Source organism: Magallana gigas, chromosome 6 (genome assembly GCF_963853765.1).
Source record: "Magallana gigas chromosome 6, xbMagGiga1.1, whole genome shotgun sequence".
NCBI classification, from domain to species: domain Eukaryota; kingdom Metazoa; phylum Mollusca; class Bivalvia; order Ostreida; family Ostreidae; genus Magallana; species Magallana gigas.
Genome location: NC_088858.1, coordinates 29,222,889 through 29,240,451, shown reverse-complemented (window position 1 = coordinate 29,240,451; position 17,563 = coordinate 29,222,889). Strand labels below are relative to the sequence as shown.

General features: G+C 31.2%; 1 protein-coding gene across 5 annotated transcripts in view; it reads left to right on the top strand.

Annotated features, from left to right (window-relative positions):
• Window positions 1-16,649, top strand: part of LOC136276552 (nesprin-1-like) — a 30,022-nt gene extending 13,373 nt beyond the window's left edge. The window contains exons 8-15 of one of the 5 annotated variants that reach the window (XR_010715058.1): window positions 1,140-1,322; window positions 2,985-3,123; window positions 4,991-5,196; window positions 5,738-6,067; window positions 7,803-8,021; window positions 12,068-12,120; window positions 12,874-12,995; window positions 16,355-16,492. Coding sequence is in view for 4 of the 5 variants with exons in the window: in XM_066088858.1 (XP_065944930.1) it covers window positions 1,140-1,322; window positions 2,985-3,123; window positions 4,991-5,196; window positions 5,738-6,067; window positions 7,803-8,021; window positions 12,068-12,120; window positions 16,355-16,556 (1,332 nt within the window). In the remaining variant the exon portion in view is untranslated. Of the gene's footprint in view, window positions 1-1,139; window positions 1,323-2,984; window positions 3,124-4,990; window positions 5,197-5,737; window positions 6,068-7,802; window positions 8,022-12,067; window positions 12,121-12,336; window positions 12,411-12,873; window positions 12,996-16,354 lie in introns of those variants that run through there. The other 4 variants (XM_066088860.1, XM_066088859.1, XM_066088858.1 and 1 more) reach the window with 4 other exon arrangements.
• The last annotated feature ends 914 nt before the right edge of the window (window positions 16,650-17,563 follow it).

Sequence of the window (17,563 nt, the reverse complement as noted above, 5' to 3'; positions counted from 1 at the left end):
ATGCCAGGGAAGTAAACAGCATGGCCTTAGTCGGCATTTGAATAGCATTATGAATTACAATCACAAAATTGATATCTTTTTGGAAAGTTAAAAGGTTTTACATTTCGGTCAACCCAGGTCTTGTGTCAACATGTACTTCATCAACGGATTGTTTGAATTTTGTGAAATTGTGATATTTTTCAAAAATGATATTAATAGTTAAATAACATGTCAAGAGTCAAAACATAAATATAAAAATTGGTAACAGACTTTATTTCAAGAATAAGGTACACTCTTTTGTGACCAAGTTACAACCAAAATAAGTTTAGATATTTAGTTTCAAGAAATGGTTGTAGAGTAGACACTACTGAGCTCCTTTCGATTTTTTCAGATGTTAAATCTTGAATTTAAGTCGTTAAATTGGAGCTGTGCAGTTATAATAATTAAAATAGGCATTCTGCTCTTTTATGCGTTGTTTTCATGCAAAACAACATATAGAACCTCATATTTATTGCTTTTTATCTCACCTAAGCTGAAAGCGTAAGTGAGCTTTTCTGATTAAAATGTGTCCGTTGTTGGCGTTGTTGTCATTGGTGTTGTCGGTGATGTAAACTTTTTACATTTTCATTTTCTTCTTGGAACCTCTGGGCCAATTTCAAGCATCACTAGATGAAGGAGATTGATCAAAATTCTTTAAATGAAGTGCCACACACTCTTTAAAAGGAAGATTATTTAAAATTATTAAAAATCTGTTGGTATTTTTAAAAATCTTCTTTCAAAAGTTTCCCATAAAAGCTGTAACTTGTATTGAAGCATCATCAGGTAGTGTAGATTAAAATTTGTTTTTATCATGGCCCCTGGGGTAGGATGGGGCCAAAATGGTAGGATGAAATTTTACATAGGAATATATATATATATATATATATATATATATATATATATATATATATATATATATATATATATATATATATATATAGAATATATAGTTTTTAAAAAACATATTAAAAATCATTCAGCCGGAAAGGCTTCAACTTTTGTGGAAGCATCCTCATGTTGTGAAATTTCAAGTTTGTCATGGTCACTAGGGGTAGGGTAGAACCACAATGGGATGAATGGATTTTATTGATAGATAATCAAATGGTGTGTCTCAATTTTAGAAAATAGAAAAAGAAATAGATTCCAAAGAAAGAAATGTGAGCAGCCTTGACTCGTATGCTCTGCTTCTTATGGAAAAAGAAGATGTAGAAAACGCCAGTAAAATCCAAAGAGAGGTAGATGAGTTAAAAAACTACATGAGAGCTGTTTCAGAAAGAGCATATCAGTTCAGTAAAGATTTGAAGGTATGTAAAAATTGCCGGAACTTTAATAAAAACCTGATCTTGAAGATGTATTTAACTTTAAACATGTATTACATTTTAAGCTCACTAACTTAAAGAAATGTTTGGAAACTTTTACAATACCATGACGTTATTTCTCATCCTAATTTCACCAAACTTAGTTTGTGCATCTTTAGGTACTGCATGTCTTAACAGACGGGTGTTAAATACGAGCCATGAATTTCAGAAGCTGGATGAGGTTAGAGTTTTTGGAGCAGGTTTAAATTTGAGGGAGGCCCGTTTGATGGCCCAATTCTAGTTATATCTGGTCCTTTGATTGATGCACCTTATGATCCTGATGCATTTAACAGGTTTGAATGCTTAATATGAGCTATGAATTTCAGATGCCGGAGGAGTTTAGGTTTTTGGTGTAGGTTAGAATTTTTGGAGCATGTGCCTTTTGGTGGCCCTATCTTAGTTATAACTGTCACATACCTTATGATGCTCATGTACTTTACAAGTCTAAATCTAAGCCGTAGGTATCTGATGCAGGTGGAAGTAGAGGAATGTTTTTGTAGCAGATGCTCTCTTATCGACTTTCCTAGTCAAGATTGATTCTATATTTACCAAACTTGGATTGATGATGCATCTTATGATACCTTATATATACTGGACAGGCTTGGATACTATATCTGAGCCATTAAGGTTTCGGATTAGAGGTTTTGTAAAACAGGTTTAGTTTACTGGAGCTGGCCTCAGGATCATAAAGCAGTTTCAAACATAAATCCAAATTTTAATCAGTCATAAAGTTATGATAAATCATAAAATAACGCTTTAAGTTGTAACTATTAGTCTCAGCATAATATAGAGACACATAGCCGTAGCATTAGAAAACACATTAAAGCGGTGCTTCTTCGGTCAAAATAACACTTTGTTGTATAGGTTTGTAACAAAAATGTTCAGCAAGAATTATTTTTATCATAAAATATTTACATAAAGTTTTTACATACAATGTAGGATGAATTGCCATAGTTTCTAAATTTTTCAAAAGTAAAAAGTTTTTTTTTAATTCGGATAAGATAAGAGTAAATGTTTTAGAAATGCTAAAAATATAAAACCAGAGCATTTTGCTAAACCCACAAACGGGAGATCAAATAACTAATTTTTACAGTATTAAATATGATTATTACTTGGGGACAATAAGCTAGTCTTGAATAAAATTAGATATTTCGATAGTTCATTTTAGCTTAATAAAACACAAATATCTCTTGATTTAAAGTCCCCAGGTATCATGAAGAATTGATTGTACATTTACATATGATATTGTGATCTTATCAATTACAAAAATAATGCTATAGTTCTGACCATTGTAATTAAATTTAAGAAATCTGTTTTCTTTTTCGTACAATTAGAACTCTTGAACAAACAATTAAAAAAGATTTAAAGTAAACTTGATTAAGAATAAAAATTTGACCTCAATTTAATGTTTGACTGTTTAGATAAATATATTTTTATCTCCACTAACTCCATTTTTTTTTTCAAAACTCCCATAACATGGAAAGTAAAACAACTTTTGCGGGGCATTTTTTTGCTAGCATTTTTCTAACGTGTAGTTTAAATTCTCAAAGCTCATTTAAAACGTAAATATCAAACTAATTAATCTAAACTTTTGATACTGTTTTGCAGCTAAAATCCATTATGTCAACTGATCTCGCATCTGATACTCCTTTTGACTTTGAAATGTACACTGACTGTTCAGGCCAAGGAAGTCCCCAGGAGGAGCACATTTTTAGAAATAATTCAGGTAGTAATCAGAAAGCAGAAGGTAATTTTTTATCAGTATCTCTAAAAAGGTTTTGCTAACCTGAAAAATAAATTTAGTGAACCTTTTTAATAACAACGTTTTGTTATGATTCGGTATTTGTTTTGGCATTATCAATGTTTCACCTTTTAGCTCACATGAGCTAAAAGCTCAAGTGAGCTTTTCTGATCGAATTTTGCCTGTCGTCCGTCTGTCCGTCCGTCTGTCTGTCTGTCCTAAGAAGAGGTTCATAGTTTGATTAGGGTTTGTATCCCATATATTAACAATTGTTTAGGGTCTTTTTGGAACTACAAAGCTCAAAATGTGACCTGGCTATAAAGTCATCCTGTTTGAAAAGAAACTTGATTATAAGCATATGAAAATTTAGGGGAAACCATTAAGCTGATTTTATCGTGCCTATTGTAGCTCAAGTGAGCGATATGGCCCATGGGCCTCTTGTTTAGTTTACAGTGTAGCTAAGGTTCATCAGAGGTTTTTTTTTTTAGCTCACCTGAGCTGAAAGCTCAAGTGAACTATTTTCCCCCACTTTTTGCCCGGAGTCCAACTGCCCCTGGATTGTCGGTCTGCCTGTCTGTCTCTCTGTCTGTAAACTTTACATTTTAATTCTCTAGGCCGCAGGATCCTGAAGCAATTTTAGACTTAAGTCAAAATTTTTCATCACACCACATATTTATTATGCCATACCTACAAAATTTAAAATGCAATGAATAATTATTTCCCTGTCTTTATAAATTTTACACATTCCGAGTGTCAATTTTAAATTAATAAGTATTTGATGAATATCAGAAATTTTGACCCAAGTCTAAAATCTTTCATGATTCTTGACCCTTAACCACTATATATATTTGATTCCGTCCTATTAATATTTATCAATTCCTATCAGAGAAAGGGTTCAAAATAAGATGGCCGCAATATTTTAAATCCTTTGGTTGTTTTTGTAGATTTTATTATTTTTATTGGGGTGTTCATTTTAAACGGAATACCTTCTAGTAAATTTACTGTTTATCAGGGTATCCTGCCTTCTATTATTTAAATTTTGCGCAAATGTTGTCAACAGGTTCTTATATGTTTTTGTATGACAATTATAACTTGAAATGATCTCGTTACGAGTAACGAGTGGGTCTTCCGGTCGATTTCTGTTTTAAATGATACCATGAATAATCGATACAATTTCAGAATTAACCCCCCCCCCCCTCCACCACTACTTTTAGATAATGTACAAAAATCCTTTATTACTTTATAAATGGATGTGGCAATGAGTTTTCCAGATAGATATTGTTACGATCAACAACTTTTACAATGCATAACAAAATCTTAATCGTTTTAAGTTATTTGTAATAGTCTTTACGAGTCTATTGGCCCCTAAATAAAGGGACCAGCCCTTTTTCTTGATTTTGTTAGAAAGAACGTTTCAAACTCTACCACTTTTGTTATATGTCTTAAGAAAATATCAACTGATAAAAATATACCGACCAAAACGTCCAAATTTTTTTTATTCATGATTCGTACCCAATTCTCGTGCCTAGCTGAGCTCCAAAAAATGGCACCACTGGCGTTAAACAAACAAATTGTGCACAACTTCAAACTATGGTCTACCTATCCTGAAAATTTCAAAGTCATATCGCTGATAGTGTCCCATCATCTGCGAAAAAATTGTTGAGATCGGTCGAATAGTTTTTGAGAAATCGCGTGCACAAAATTTGGAAAAAAATAATTATAAACAGTACGAAAGCAATAATGTCTTCCGCTGAAAACGGAAGACCTTCATTAGTAAATATTTCAAAACAATTCTTTCCTACTACGACCAACAGTGTGAAAAAAACATATTTAAACTGAATGATCATTATACTAAGTTGATTTTACATTGTAGATGTGGTGCACCAACCGGAAATTATGCAGGGTCGTGTTTATGAAAGGAATTCAAAATTGTCACAGCAGGAACATGGATGGACCAAACTTGTTATCGACGTTGAAAATACATTAAGTTGGTTGCATGATGTAGTTACTGATCAAAACTATGTGAAAACTGCTTCTGAAAAAAGTTACACATTGGATATGATTATCAAACATCATAGGGTATTTATCCATTTATCATTATATGAATTATTTATGAGCTAGTTGAACATTTGTATATTTTAGATCACCTGCATCACAAAGGTGACCTATTGCCATTGGTCTTCCTCCATTGTCATGGGTTATCTGTTATCCATAATTAAAACTTAAACTGGGGCCCCAAGAGGGGTTCAACGTTTAACATAGAATTATATAGGAAAATGTTTAAACATTTTCCTTCTTCTCGAGAACAACGAGCTACAGTTTGAAAGATTTCTATGCAAGCATCCTCAAAAAGCGTAGATTCTAATTGTTAAAGCCAACTATAAACATAGGACCAATGCTTCGGCCCAATAAAGTGAAAAGGTTCATTGTTTAAAATAGAAATAGTATATGCTACGAAACAAAATCTTACAAGGAACTGTTGTTTAGGTTAGCGATGTGGCCCAAGGGCCTCATTTTGACTTTTGTTTTGTTATCAATTTGTAATATTAGTAACATGATTATGCCTTTAAGCTTTAGATTAAAAAATAAATCAATTGAAATACATTGAAATGTTTTGCAGGACTTTTTAGTGCACCTTGAATCAAAGAAAACAAAAATTCAGTCAGTAAATTTTCTTGGAAAAGATTTCATTGATCTGAGGACGGAAGAGGGAAGACAACTTTACCATAAACTCAAAGAAGTAAATTGTCTTTGGGACAAACTATGCTTGAAAGCTGCTATACAACAAAGAGAACTTCAGATGGCACTGATGCAATGTCAGGAATTCCACTCTACCATTCATGATTTACTTCTTTGGTTAGAAGGTGTGGAGAATAAGTTGCAACAATGTGAACCAATAAACCTTGTCATGGATGAAACAGCAATGTGGTCAAAGCTTCGAACACTTTCTGTAAGTTAACTGTATATACAAGTTTCTAATCTCCCCAGACGAATTTCTTATTATCTTTATTGATTTAAGAGCTCATAGTTGAAAGTAAACATTGTCCATCGTAAAAGTCTTAATTCTACATGTTTAAAAATCCATGGTTTGCTGTTTTTGGTGGTTTTATCGTTTTTATATTATAAATTAATCAGTCATATCAAGTATATCATTTCTAAGGAATGATTTTTTTTTTCAATTTCGTGGTGTTTCCTTGCAGGTTAAATTAAATAAGTGTCTTAAACTCTTTTAAATTCTACCAAAAACGATATGTTATGACTTAATAATCAAAACAAATCTGCTTAAAATCTATGGTTTAAACTGGAGGTAAGAGTAACACTGAATTAAAAAATTAGGCATAAGTTTTTTCGCTCACATAGACGAAGTCGGGGTGAGGGGATGAGTAATGCTTCACCCTCGATGCCTCAAAAAAATTTCATGAGCAGGTCCATTGTCTGGTCTTAACTTCACCAAACTTGCATAGATGGAGCGTCTGGTTATACTTAAAATATAAACAGTGATATGGGCTAAATCAGAACCGTAAATTATTGATACAAGAGGAAATTTTAACATATTACCGTAATTTTCGTAACTTTATTGGGCATGGTCATAATTTTGATCAAATGTAATTTTTCTATGCTTATTTTTTTACAATGTTTTAGAAATGCATTTCTAATAATCATCAAACTTTGTGTGTTAGTCGTAGAGTTATTTTAAGCAACAAACAATTCTTTGTTATGTAACAAGGTCTGTGCCATATTTGGTTTAATTAGCTCAATATACCTGTGAATGTTTATTTTCAAGCTGATTTTTCTATCTGCTTATTCGTTTTGAACATAATATAAACAGTTCCAAGCCTTTGTCACATTCGTTTTAAGTCTTAACCGGGAATGTTCAACAGAACCATGATCTGAGCTTTGTTTACAAAACAAAAGAATATGAACTCTGTATCTCGCTTATAATTCGACGAATGATACTCAAATGGGGCTGACTATAAAAAAATGCATTACTCATTTAAAAAGGAAAAGAACACAAAAAACCATCACCACGACCCTTTAACATACGTACCGTTAGAATTCATGAGTTCAATTTAAATGCGCCATTTTCTAAATATTTGCATCAGAAGGTCTCTGGTGATATCCACCTCTTTACGAATTATGCTACGTAATGTTCTGCCAATTATTACTCTACAATGATTCGCAAGTCTTGTATATGTTTTGCTAGCAAACTGCCGCATTGCGCGTCTATTGTTTGCTGTTTCGATAAGCTTGTAACAATTATGTGGTATCATACATTTTTATTTACTTATTTGCTATCAAAAATGCATCACAGCAAGTTACAACAAATTTGTTTGATTTACTAGACTCTTTAAAATCTGATTTTATTCAAGTGTAAAATTAATATTTACTGATGTAGAATATTTTTGAAATTTCAGAAAAATTCTATCTGCCAGTTTTAAATGTATAACTTTAAAAACTCACAATTTGTGTACTGCTGATTTAAATATGCCACATCGATTTATTATTGAATATTTTAAATAATCCTTCTTGGGAGGATATTTTTTACAATTTCATAAAAAAAACCTTTAAAAGGAATTCAATTTTAGTAAATAGGGGCAATTACAGTCAAGTTTTGAATTGAAATTTAACTCTCGTTAACAATATTTTGGTTTTTAACATTAATTTCTTTTGTATTTTTTTTCAAGAGTTTGAAAGTTGAGTTAGAGAGCAACAAAGAGAGAATTCTTGGACTGAAAGATACTACAGATAGGCTTTTAACTGAGACTGAATCTGAGGATATGATGATTGCTCAAGACAAGATGCATGTAATTACTAACAGACATCATGCTCTGATGAAATTATGTTCCTCGTACATGGCTAGAGTTGAAGATTTACTTCAAGTACCTATAACATCAATTAAAAGGGTAAGTATTTAAAATTTCATATTTGAAAATGAAACTGGGTAATTGATACCTTCACAATGTTTAGAATACCTGAAAGTCTCGCATATTGTACTTATATTCCCTCTATTTATTTAAAAGTAGAGATTTTTCTAAGTGACATTTATACACCATTTTAAGCCAAATCAAGTACATTGCAAAGAAAGGAATATTTGCAAATCCTCTTCTTAAAAAGAATAAAAAAAACCTTTATTTAAAATGTCTAGTAAACTGCCCTGTTTTTTTCTTCTTACATGTATGTTAAAGAACCCGATTTTGACAAAGCAGGTACTAAATGCGTGATCAATAGTTTGGCAATAATTTCCAGTATCCTTAATGCACTGTCTTTTCCCAAACCAAAAAAAGTATTTTTAGCTTTGGTTAGTATGGTACAAGCATTCATGCTGATTAAATAAATATTATATTTTTCAGCTGTGTTTTTTTTTTCTTTTACTAGATCTAACGGAATATTGATCATTTTTCAATAGTTAAGACTGCTGATTTAATGTACGCTCCATTTCAATTATGTGCATCATAATTGTTTTATTTAGCAAATACACCCAACAATAAGATAGATAAACAGTTAAGGTGGTATTGGATACCTGTCGATATTAATGGAACTAAAAGTACATTATAATCAAAATACTTCCACTGTTTTAGAATTTTGAAATTTTGCAATAAGTTTTACATAAATAATATTCAGAGATAAATTTTTCAAAATATTCCTCTTCAAACCTAATTAGCTTTAAAGCTGTAACTTGTGCAGCAGCATCCCCAGGTAACGTAGATTCAAACGACGATCCCCAATGTTAGGGTGGGGCCACAATTTGGAGGATCAATTTTTATATATGAGTGTAAAGAAAAATTCTGAACAACACTTCAGCCATAAAAAATGTTGCTTGTATGAAAGCATTCTCAAGAAGTGTAGATTCAAGTTTGTTCAAATCATGACCCCTGAGGGTAGGGTGGGGCACATTAGGGGAGGGGTGCTTTGCTAATTTGAAAATCTTTACCTCTCTATCAATGCCATTACAGCATATAAAATTAACTCTTGTTTCTATGGTTACAAATTGAAATCGTTAAACTGCGAGAATCCCATCTAAGAGATTTTAAAATCTCGCTTAATTTTTTTCTGGCAGATTTAAACTAATTAAACAAGCATTCTGAGAGTATTGCATAAGCAATATACTTCTCTATTTTTTGTATTGTTCTATGAAAGCTTCGAATCACACAACTATTTGATAGCTATGATAAACGAGATGGTATATGTTTTAATAAGATAAGGAGATAAAAAACAGAGAAAATTCCAACTATACAGGTATTAATTTAAAATTAATAAAAAATTAATTAAATAAAAAGTGGGTAAAAATACTCTTTATTTTACCTCCGGTAATTTCGCCGAGTCCATTAAGTATTTGCTGGAAGAAATTTGTGGAAACAATGCAGTGTTATGCACAATATTATTTCTTCCCGTCTTCTGTACCCAAAATCAAATCACAAACAGCCAAACCCAAACCGATTGTAATATTACAAAAAAGACCAAATGAATTTACAACAGAATACTTGACCTTTTTAATTAAAAACGATAAAAGTAATGATACAAGTAATGCATGATATTATTATTGATCACATACTGGCCTCGTTTATTCAATACACACTGAACCCGTATACGAACCCGAACTTTAAAAAATTGGAATACAAAAAAAAAAGGTTCTCGAAAATGTGTTGACCAGACGCTACAAAATGTGAACTTGGTCTGTTGTTTGACATGATAATAATATTATTATCAAATTATGTCTCCCTGCAGGTTGACCCAATCAGTCAATACATTCATTTCTTATAGTAACTGTAAATTTATTAAATGTTGCACATTTCATGTTTTATTTTCTTCTTCCACTAGATCAGTGGACTGGCTAAAATGCATTAACTATTTGGTCTAGTTTTGCTATATGATAAATCATCCAATGTTCAAAGGTTTTTTCAAACAGTTTATAAATTAACAGAAATGTTTTATTCTTTTTCTTCTATGGACGTATAGTGCAAATGATTTATGTATATAAATCTATCAAATATTCTCTATTAACATTAAAAAAATCAAATGTTGATAAAAAAAAATATTGCACAACATTTTAAAATATCGCAATATATCACAATACAAAATTTCATCCAATACCCAGCCCTATCATTTTTATACCCCCGCTCCAAAGGAGAGGGGTATACTGTTTTACCCTTGTGTGTCTGTCTGTCCGTCTGTCTGTCCATCCGTAACAAAAATTTCTGTCGCATTTATCTCAGCAACTATTTATCGCAGATGCTTGAAATTTTAATACAGTGTCTGTTAAGGCATGCCATATCGTGGGATATATTTTTGTACCAGTCGGACGTCAACTTCCTGTTAAATGACGACTTTGCTTATTTTTTAACAAAAATTTTCAAACAAATTTTCGTCAAAGATTACTCAGCAACTGTTTATCGCAGATGCTTTAAATTTTTACACAGTATTTGTATAGGCATGCCATATCGTGGGATATATTTTTGTACCAATCAGACGTCAATTCTGTTGAATGACGACTTTGTTTATTTTTAGCAAAAATTTTCAAACAAATTTCCGTCAAAGAATTCTCAGCAACTGTTTATCGCAGATGCTTGAAATTTTTACACAATATTTGTATAGGCATGCTTTATTGTGGGATGTATTTTTGTACCAATCAGACGTCAACTTCCTGTTAAATGATGACTTTGTTTATTTTTTGCCAAAATTTTCAAACAAATTCTCGTCAAAGATTTCTCAGCAACTATTTATCGCAGATGCTTATAATTTTTACACAATATTTGTATAGGCATGCCATATTATGGGATATATTTCTGTACCAATCGGACGTCATCTTCCTGTTAAATGAGTACTTTGTTTATTTTAGCCAAAATTTTCAAACAAATTTTCCTCAAAGATTTCTTAGCAGCTATTTATCGCAGATGCTTGAAATTTTAACACACTATTTGTTTAGGCATGCCATATTGTGGGATATATTTCTGTACCAATCGGATGCCAGCTTTCTGTTAAATGTCGACTTTGCTTATTTTGCATATTCACATCAGAGCGGGGGTATCACTAGTGAGCATTGGCTCACAGATATCTTGTTTTGGATAGTTGTTATATATGTGTGCCCGCTTCAGACAATAGCATTTTCTATGTCATAATTTTGATGTCGTGTTAAAGGAAAATAAGGTAATAAAACACATTGAACGTAGGTACAATAATGATAATTATTGATATATTCTAAACATCATTGTTACTTGAAGATTACCAATTTGTTTTTACTAACTAATAATAAGCGAAATTGGACAAAATAAGCCCTTTTTGAAATTAGCTCATTATAAACATAACATATTTCTATTATGACTTCGATTAAACAATTTAACTTTATAAACCTAAACTAGATATATATTAACCTATCTTTTAGCACATTTCCAAGGCTTTTTTCATAACTTTAAATTTTGGGGCATAAAACACTTTATCACGCACATGGTTCTTTCCATGATTAATTTTTCTCCAAGGGAGTAAAAGTAGATGTCTCAGTGATGTCTGAACAATTCTCACATATGGGATAAAAATGACACTAAACCTATCTTATGTGTGTAATCTTGTATATATTTGATAAAACGTTTGCAAAATGCATGGTTGGTGTTCCAACTCACCAACTGGTACAACATATCTAAAATGTAAAACATTTGGATAGGTTAAAAGAAAGGCTGATCTTGTGAATTTTTACATTATCTATTAGATCACTTCGCAAACCTTATAAATATTGATTGTTTTATTGCAGTCTTGTATGTCTCATTATCATCCTTATTTGAAGATACCATCTTCAAAATTAATCAAACTACAAAAGAAACCCTTTGTGTGCTTCACTATACAAAGTACATCAAGTTTGAATTGAACACTCGACAAGAACGTATTAGAAAACAGTGCACATCGATACATTTAAGATGAACTTTGAGAGAGATTTGAAATTTATGTTATTTTTTCCTAGCAACAATTTCAACCTGGGAACAATCCGCAACAGCCCCAAGAGGACAGGAAAAAGTATTGTTATTTTTTACAGTATCAGCATATAAAATACTATTTTATTTGCATGACTTGGTAAATGGTTTTGTGTCTGTAATGAGAAGACTTAATGTTGTTTTATAAAATTAAAGCACTTAAATGCCCCTGAATCCCTCAGAATAACATTACTTTTTCCAACTAAAAGAATCGTATGCATGTAAATATTTAGTACTACATGCATGTTAAATATTCAAGGTCTAGGAATGCAATAAACACAATATCTTCGACTGGGTATTTGTGATCAAGAAGTGAAAGAAACTTTCTAACAGGTGATAATGTGCTTTTCCTTTCGACATTCTATGATAATTATTAAAGCAATATGAGCTGCATTTTTCATGTTGAATTTTTTTTTTACTAAAATGTTCTTTTCTACTAAAATGACAAAAATATCATGGTTTTTAAATTTCTGTTAGCCATATTTTTGTGGAAAATGCCGTTAAGAAGCCTTATTTGGAGCAAAATTGAATTATTGTCGTCCTGTACAAAAATTGATTTGCTATATATTCCTTAGAAGAGAAATATTTCCTTTGACAAAAATTAATGATGTTTTCAAATCTTATTTATCATAAAAGTTTAAGTTATATGCAGACTTATCATACTAGCAGGTTTTAGCAGCAAAATAAAATTCTAAAATATACAGCTCATATTGCTTTAATGTCAATGTCGTAATGTAGAATAGGAAAATTGAAAATTTTGAATATGTTTTCTTATATATTGCACTACCAAACCCAGTACCCTTGACATTGGAAAAAATTCACAACTCTGGTATCAGCATGCCTTTTCTACATGATAAAAAGAAAGCATCTTTCTAACACCAGTATTCCATACAAAAGATCACTGATTTCAAGGAAAAGGTAGAGACACCCATTCTCATTGTCAACTCCCAAATGTTTTTGGTTATGTTTTTTACTGAATAACCAGATGCAGAAATGACATCTGCATATATTTGTAATTTTGAACATTTTTGAGATCAATTTTGTAAAAATAAAAGCTATATTCTAATTGAAAACAAAGTATGTTAAATGTTTAGCTGATTGTATTATTTGGTTTAATAATTACTAATGCATGATATCATTATCTTTGCATGCCAAAAGATTCAAGTCACTTCGATTCTTTATAGCTCACCGAAATAAAGTTAAGGGAGTTTATTGTTATACCTTTGGCACCCAGTTAATATTTTTGGAGCAGATCTCATATCCAGAGTATAACTTGCCCAAAATTCACTACAGTTGTTCTCCTTTTCTTGAATTTTTTTAATTTATTGACTTTGTCACATTTTTATTCTAGAAAACAGTACTTTAGTCAAACGTCAGTTTGCTATTTTTATTTTTTTATTTTTTTTATTGAGTTTTTTACTTTCACAACATATATACATACATACATGACTTGTACATATATCTATATAATCATCATGAAAAGCTTCTAAGTATATGATTATTCTATATTATACAGTTCTTATGTAGTGAAAGTAAATTTTGAGAGAGAGAGAGAGAGAGAGAGAGAGAGAGAGAGAGAGAGAGAGAGAGTAAATAAAGGGGAGAGAGCAAGAGAAAGGTTTGGGGCATTGTTCACATATGGATATAAAACTTAAACCATAATCATGTGATAGATCCCTGTTCTACAGGGATACTTAAGGGAGGGGAAAAGGATAAAACACAAAAAAGGACATCACGGTTCAAAAGAAAATTGAGATGAGACACAATAAAGAGACAATTTAACTATATATAATACAGTGCTATAGCTTATCACATATTTTTTGCCAATGGCTTTCATACTCCTTATATCTACAATTTTTCATTAGCATATATTTTTCAGTCAAGAGCCTTTCTATTACAACATTTTTTAATCCATGTATATTTGGATTTGTATTACATTTGTATTTACAAGAGAAAATATATTGCTTCACAATAAGAACCAACAAGTTAAATAATCTATAAATATCTCTATTTTTATATTTTCCAAAGAGAACTGATTGTTTATCAAATGTTATTAACAGATCAAACTGTCGCAAAATCCAGTCTTCAACAGCAGACCATAATTCTTTTACAATAGTACATTCATAGAATAAATGCCCAATACTCTCTTCATCTCTTTTACAGAAAGTACATACAGGAGACTCTGCTTTTTTTATTTTGAAAAGATATTTATTTGTCGGAACAATCCTATGAAGAATTTGGAACTGTTACCAATGTAGTTTTGATTCTTGTGTAGATTTAAAGGGGAGTTCAAAAATTTTGTGCCAGGTTTCTTGTGCATAGTTATGACCCTTTTCTCTCCATTTTGGTATAGATGTACATGTTTCTCTCTTTTTATCTAATAATAAGTTGTACATAAGTTTGCAGCCTTTACGATTATTATTAAACATGATAACAGGATATGATTAGGGATAACAGGTCCATATTCTTTTATTATTTGTAAGTTTGGTATGTTTAAATCTTGTGCATGCAGTCTTGTCCTTACAGCAGTTCTGTCAGTTTACTATTAGTATACAACAATTAACATTTGTCCTTAAAGCAGTTCTGTCAGTTTACTATTAGTATACAACAATTAACATAAAAACAATAATGTTGTATTTACATGTTACGTGTATATGCCGTAAAAAGTTTTTAAAAAGTTAAAAATAAAAAAAAGCATCTTCCATATCTTTTATGAAAACAAAGTCAGAATAAAAACTAATCAATGTGGATTTGTACTAATTAATTTTGAACCCGTAGCATGTTTTCGACTATGCATTATTTAGTCAAATGTCAATTACGAGAGAGAGAGAGAGAGAGAGAGAGAGAGAGAGAGAGAGAGAGAGAGAGAGAGAGAGAGAGAGTTTGAGTTTTCGAGGTAGGGTTTAGTCCGGAGAGATTAGTTTATGTTATGAAACAACATACTAAGTATTTTGATATAATTCCATGCGCAGATCTAGAGACAGCAACTTCTGCCTGGAACACCCCCTTTCTCCTTGGAAACTATATCAACACTCGGATCACCGCCTCCCACCCCTACAAAATAGCTCTTGCATTTAATTTGATGTATTTTATTTATATGGAGCTATTCAGGTGACTAAAAGGGAACTTAAAGATGGTGTAAAGATAACTTAAAGGGAGCGTATATCCCAGCTAAATATGATGAAAGGTTGCTTAAAGAAGTTTGGACATTAAGTACCTATAAGCTATAGCTTAAAGGTGACTTAAAGGCGGCTTAAAATCATTATCCTCTAAGCTCCTTAAAGCCACCTTCAAGCTACTTTTAAGCATTTGCTTAAAAAAAAATGTTGCCCTTTAAAAGATGTTGATTCTTATACATGTATAAAGTGTTTTCCAATAAAAATTGACTGCAAGTATAATGACATCAAATATTGAGCGTGATAAAGGAACCTTTTAGCTCACCTGAGCTGAAAACGCGAGGTAGGTTTTCTGATCACATTTTGTCTTCGTCGGTCCGTCTGTCTGTCCGTCTGTAAATTTTTCACATTTTCAACATCTTCTCCAGAACCACTGGGCCAATTGCTATCAAACTTGGAACAAAACACCCATAGGCAAATGGGATTGAAAGTTGTTAAAATTAAGGACTATGCTATATTTCAAGGGAAGATAATCAAGAATTATTGAAAATTTTTAGAAGATTTTATACATCGTCTTTACAAGAGCCATTTGCCCAGGAAAGCTGACTCTTATGTTAAGGAAGCATCCTTAAGTGGTTTTAATTTTAAAGTTGTGAAAATCATGATCCCCATGGATAGGGATTATGAGCTTTGTAATCTTTGAAATAAACATATATGTCATAAAATTAGTCTGGTTAAATTGCTATAATTTTATTATGAAGTGGGCAGTAATCGCGGAAAAGCAGTTTTACAAGTATAATTTTAATTAGATTACTTGCATGTGTTTATTCATTTAAAAGGTTTATATCGGTATTGGGTGTATTGTTTAAGCATACATTTAATAATGCCTATTGCATATATGTTAACTGTTCTTGTATCCGTTGTTTGTTTTTTTTTTAGCTCTGAAGATTTCTACATTTTCTTTTTTCAGTTGTAGATTGTAGTTAACCTCTTGTTTTTGTTGTAATATGTGGGATACTTGACAAAACTGATCTTAAAAGAATTAGTTTTTGTGTGAAAGCATATTTTTTCAGCATTTTAAGTTATTAGGTCATTAATTGTAAATTGAACTTGACAAGAGATGAAAAGAAAAATGAAAGGTCTGCCGTTGTATTTTTTCAGATCCTCGACCAAATGTAACAGTCATTCACGGTACCTGTGGAGAAGTCTACTTTGGATTCTTCTGCCGATTCTGGTATTATATTTGACTCTTGCCAGTATTGGTCCTATTTGTGAGGACGTTTACAGTTGTGATTTTGTAAATAATTTCAATGAGTCGTTTGTGCCAATGTTACGATTTATTGACGGGACACCGCCTGTTTAAATTAATATACATGTAGATATGTTATTAAATGTTTTGTAAAATGCAATTCTGGAATATACTTCCTTTGTTATTAATAAATTTAAACAAATTGAATGATTTTTAATTTTTATTACAGTTCATGTGTTTAATGTATTTATTTCATAAAAAGCAGTAGTTTGAAATCTTTTACCCAATATTATAGAAGTTATATAGCGATATAGAGTTTGGTTGTCATCAAGTACTCATCTTTAAGTCCTTTAAAAATGAACAATGCAGGCAATTAATTCCTGTATCATTTTAATCAGTGAATTAAAAAGGATGAAACGTATACAAAAAGACAACAAATTTGAAATAAAGACTGTATAAAAAATATAAATAGTCATATTTTGGGACCGAAATTCATATTTACTTCAAACATTTAACGGTTCTGACTACAATTGTTGTTTCAAATGGACATGTTCACTAAATAATCGTTGTTTATTACTTATATTTGCATTTTACCACTTGCAAATACCTTGTATTAGCCTAGATTTTGACATATAGCTATTGCATCAAAAATAAACATTCAGACTGTAATGTATCTTATTAATTCACATAGATTTGTTAACAGAATCAATGATATTTTATAACAGTAATTCCTTTAAAATGTTATTTTAAGACATGTTTAAATTAAATACATCAATTTTATGGAGTTGGAAAAAAACCATGTTTTTAATCTATAACGTCATGGAAAAGTATATGACGCCACACATTTATGACGTCATAGTATACAGACAGAGCAATTGAGATCATAGAAAAATATTTGCATATCCATTGTTCTTTTCCATTGTAAGTCCATACGGAGGAACTGCAATTATTTAAGAAATAAACAACGTTATTTAGTGAACATGGCGTTATGAATAGCAATTGCTCTGTTGGCATATTCCATGATGCGCGCTAGCGCATCATGGAAAATATGCCAGCAAAGCAAATGCTATTCATAATGCCATGTTCACTAAATAATCGTTGTTTATTACTTATATTTGCAT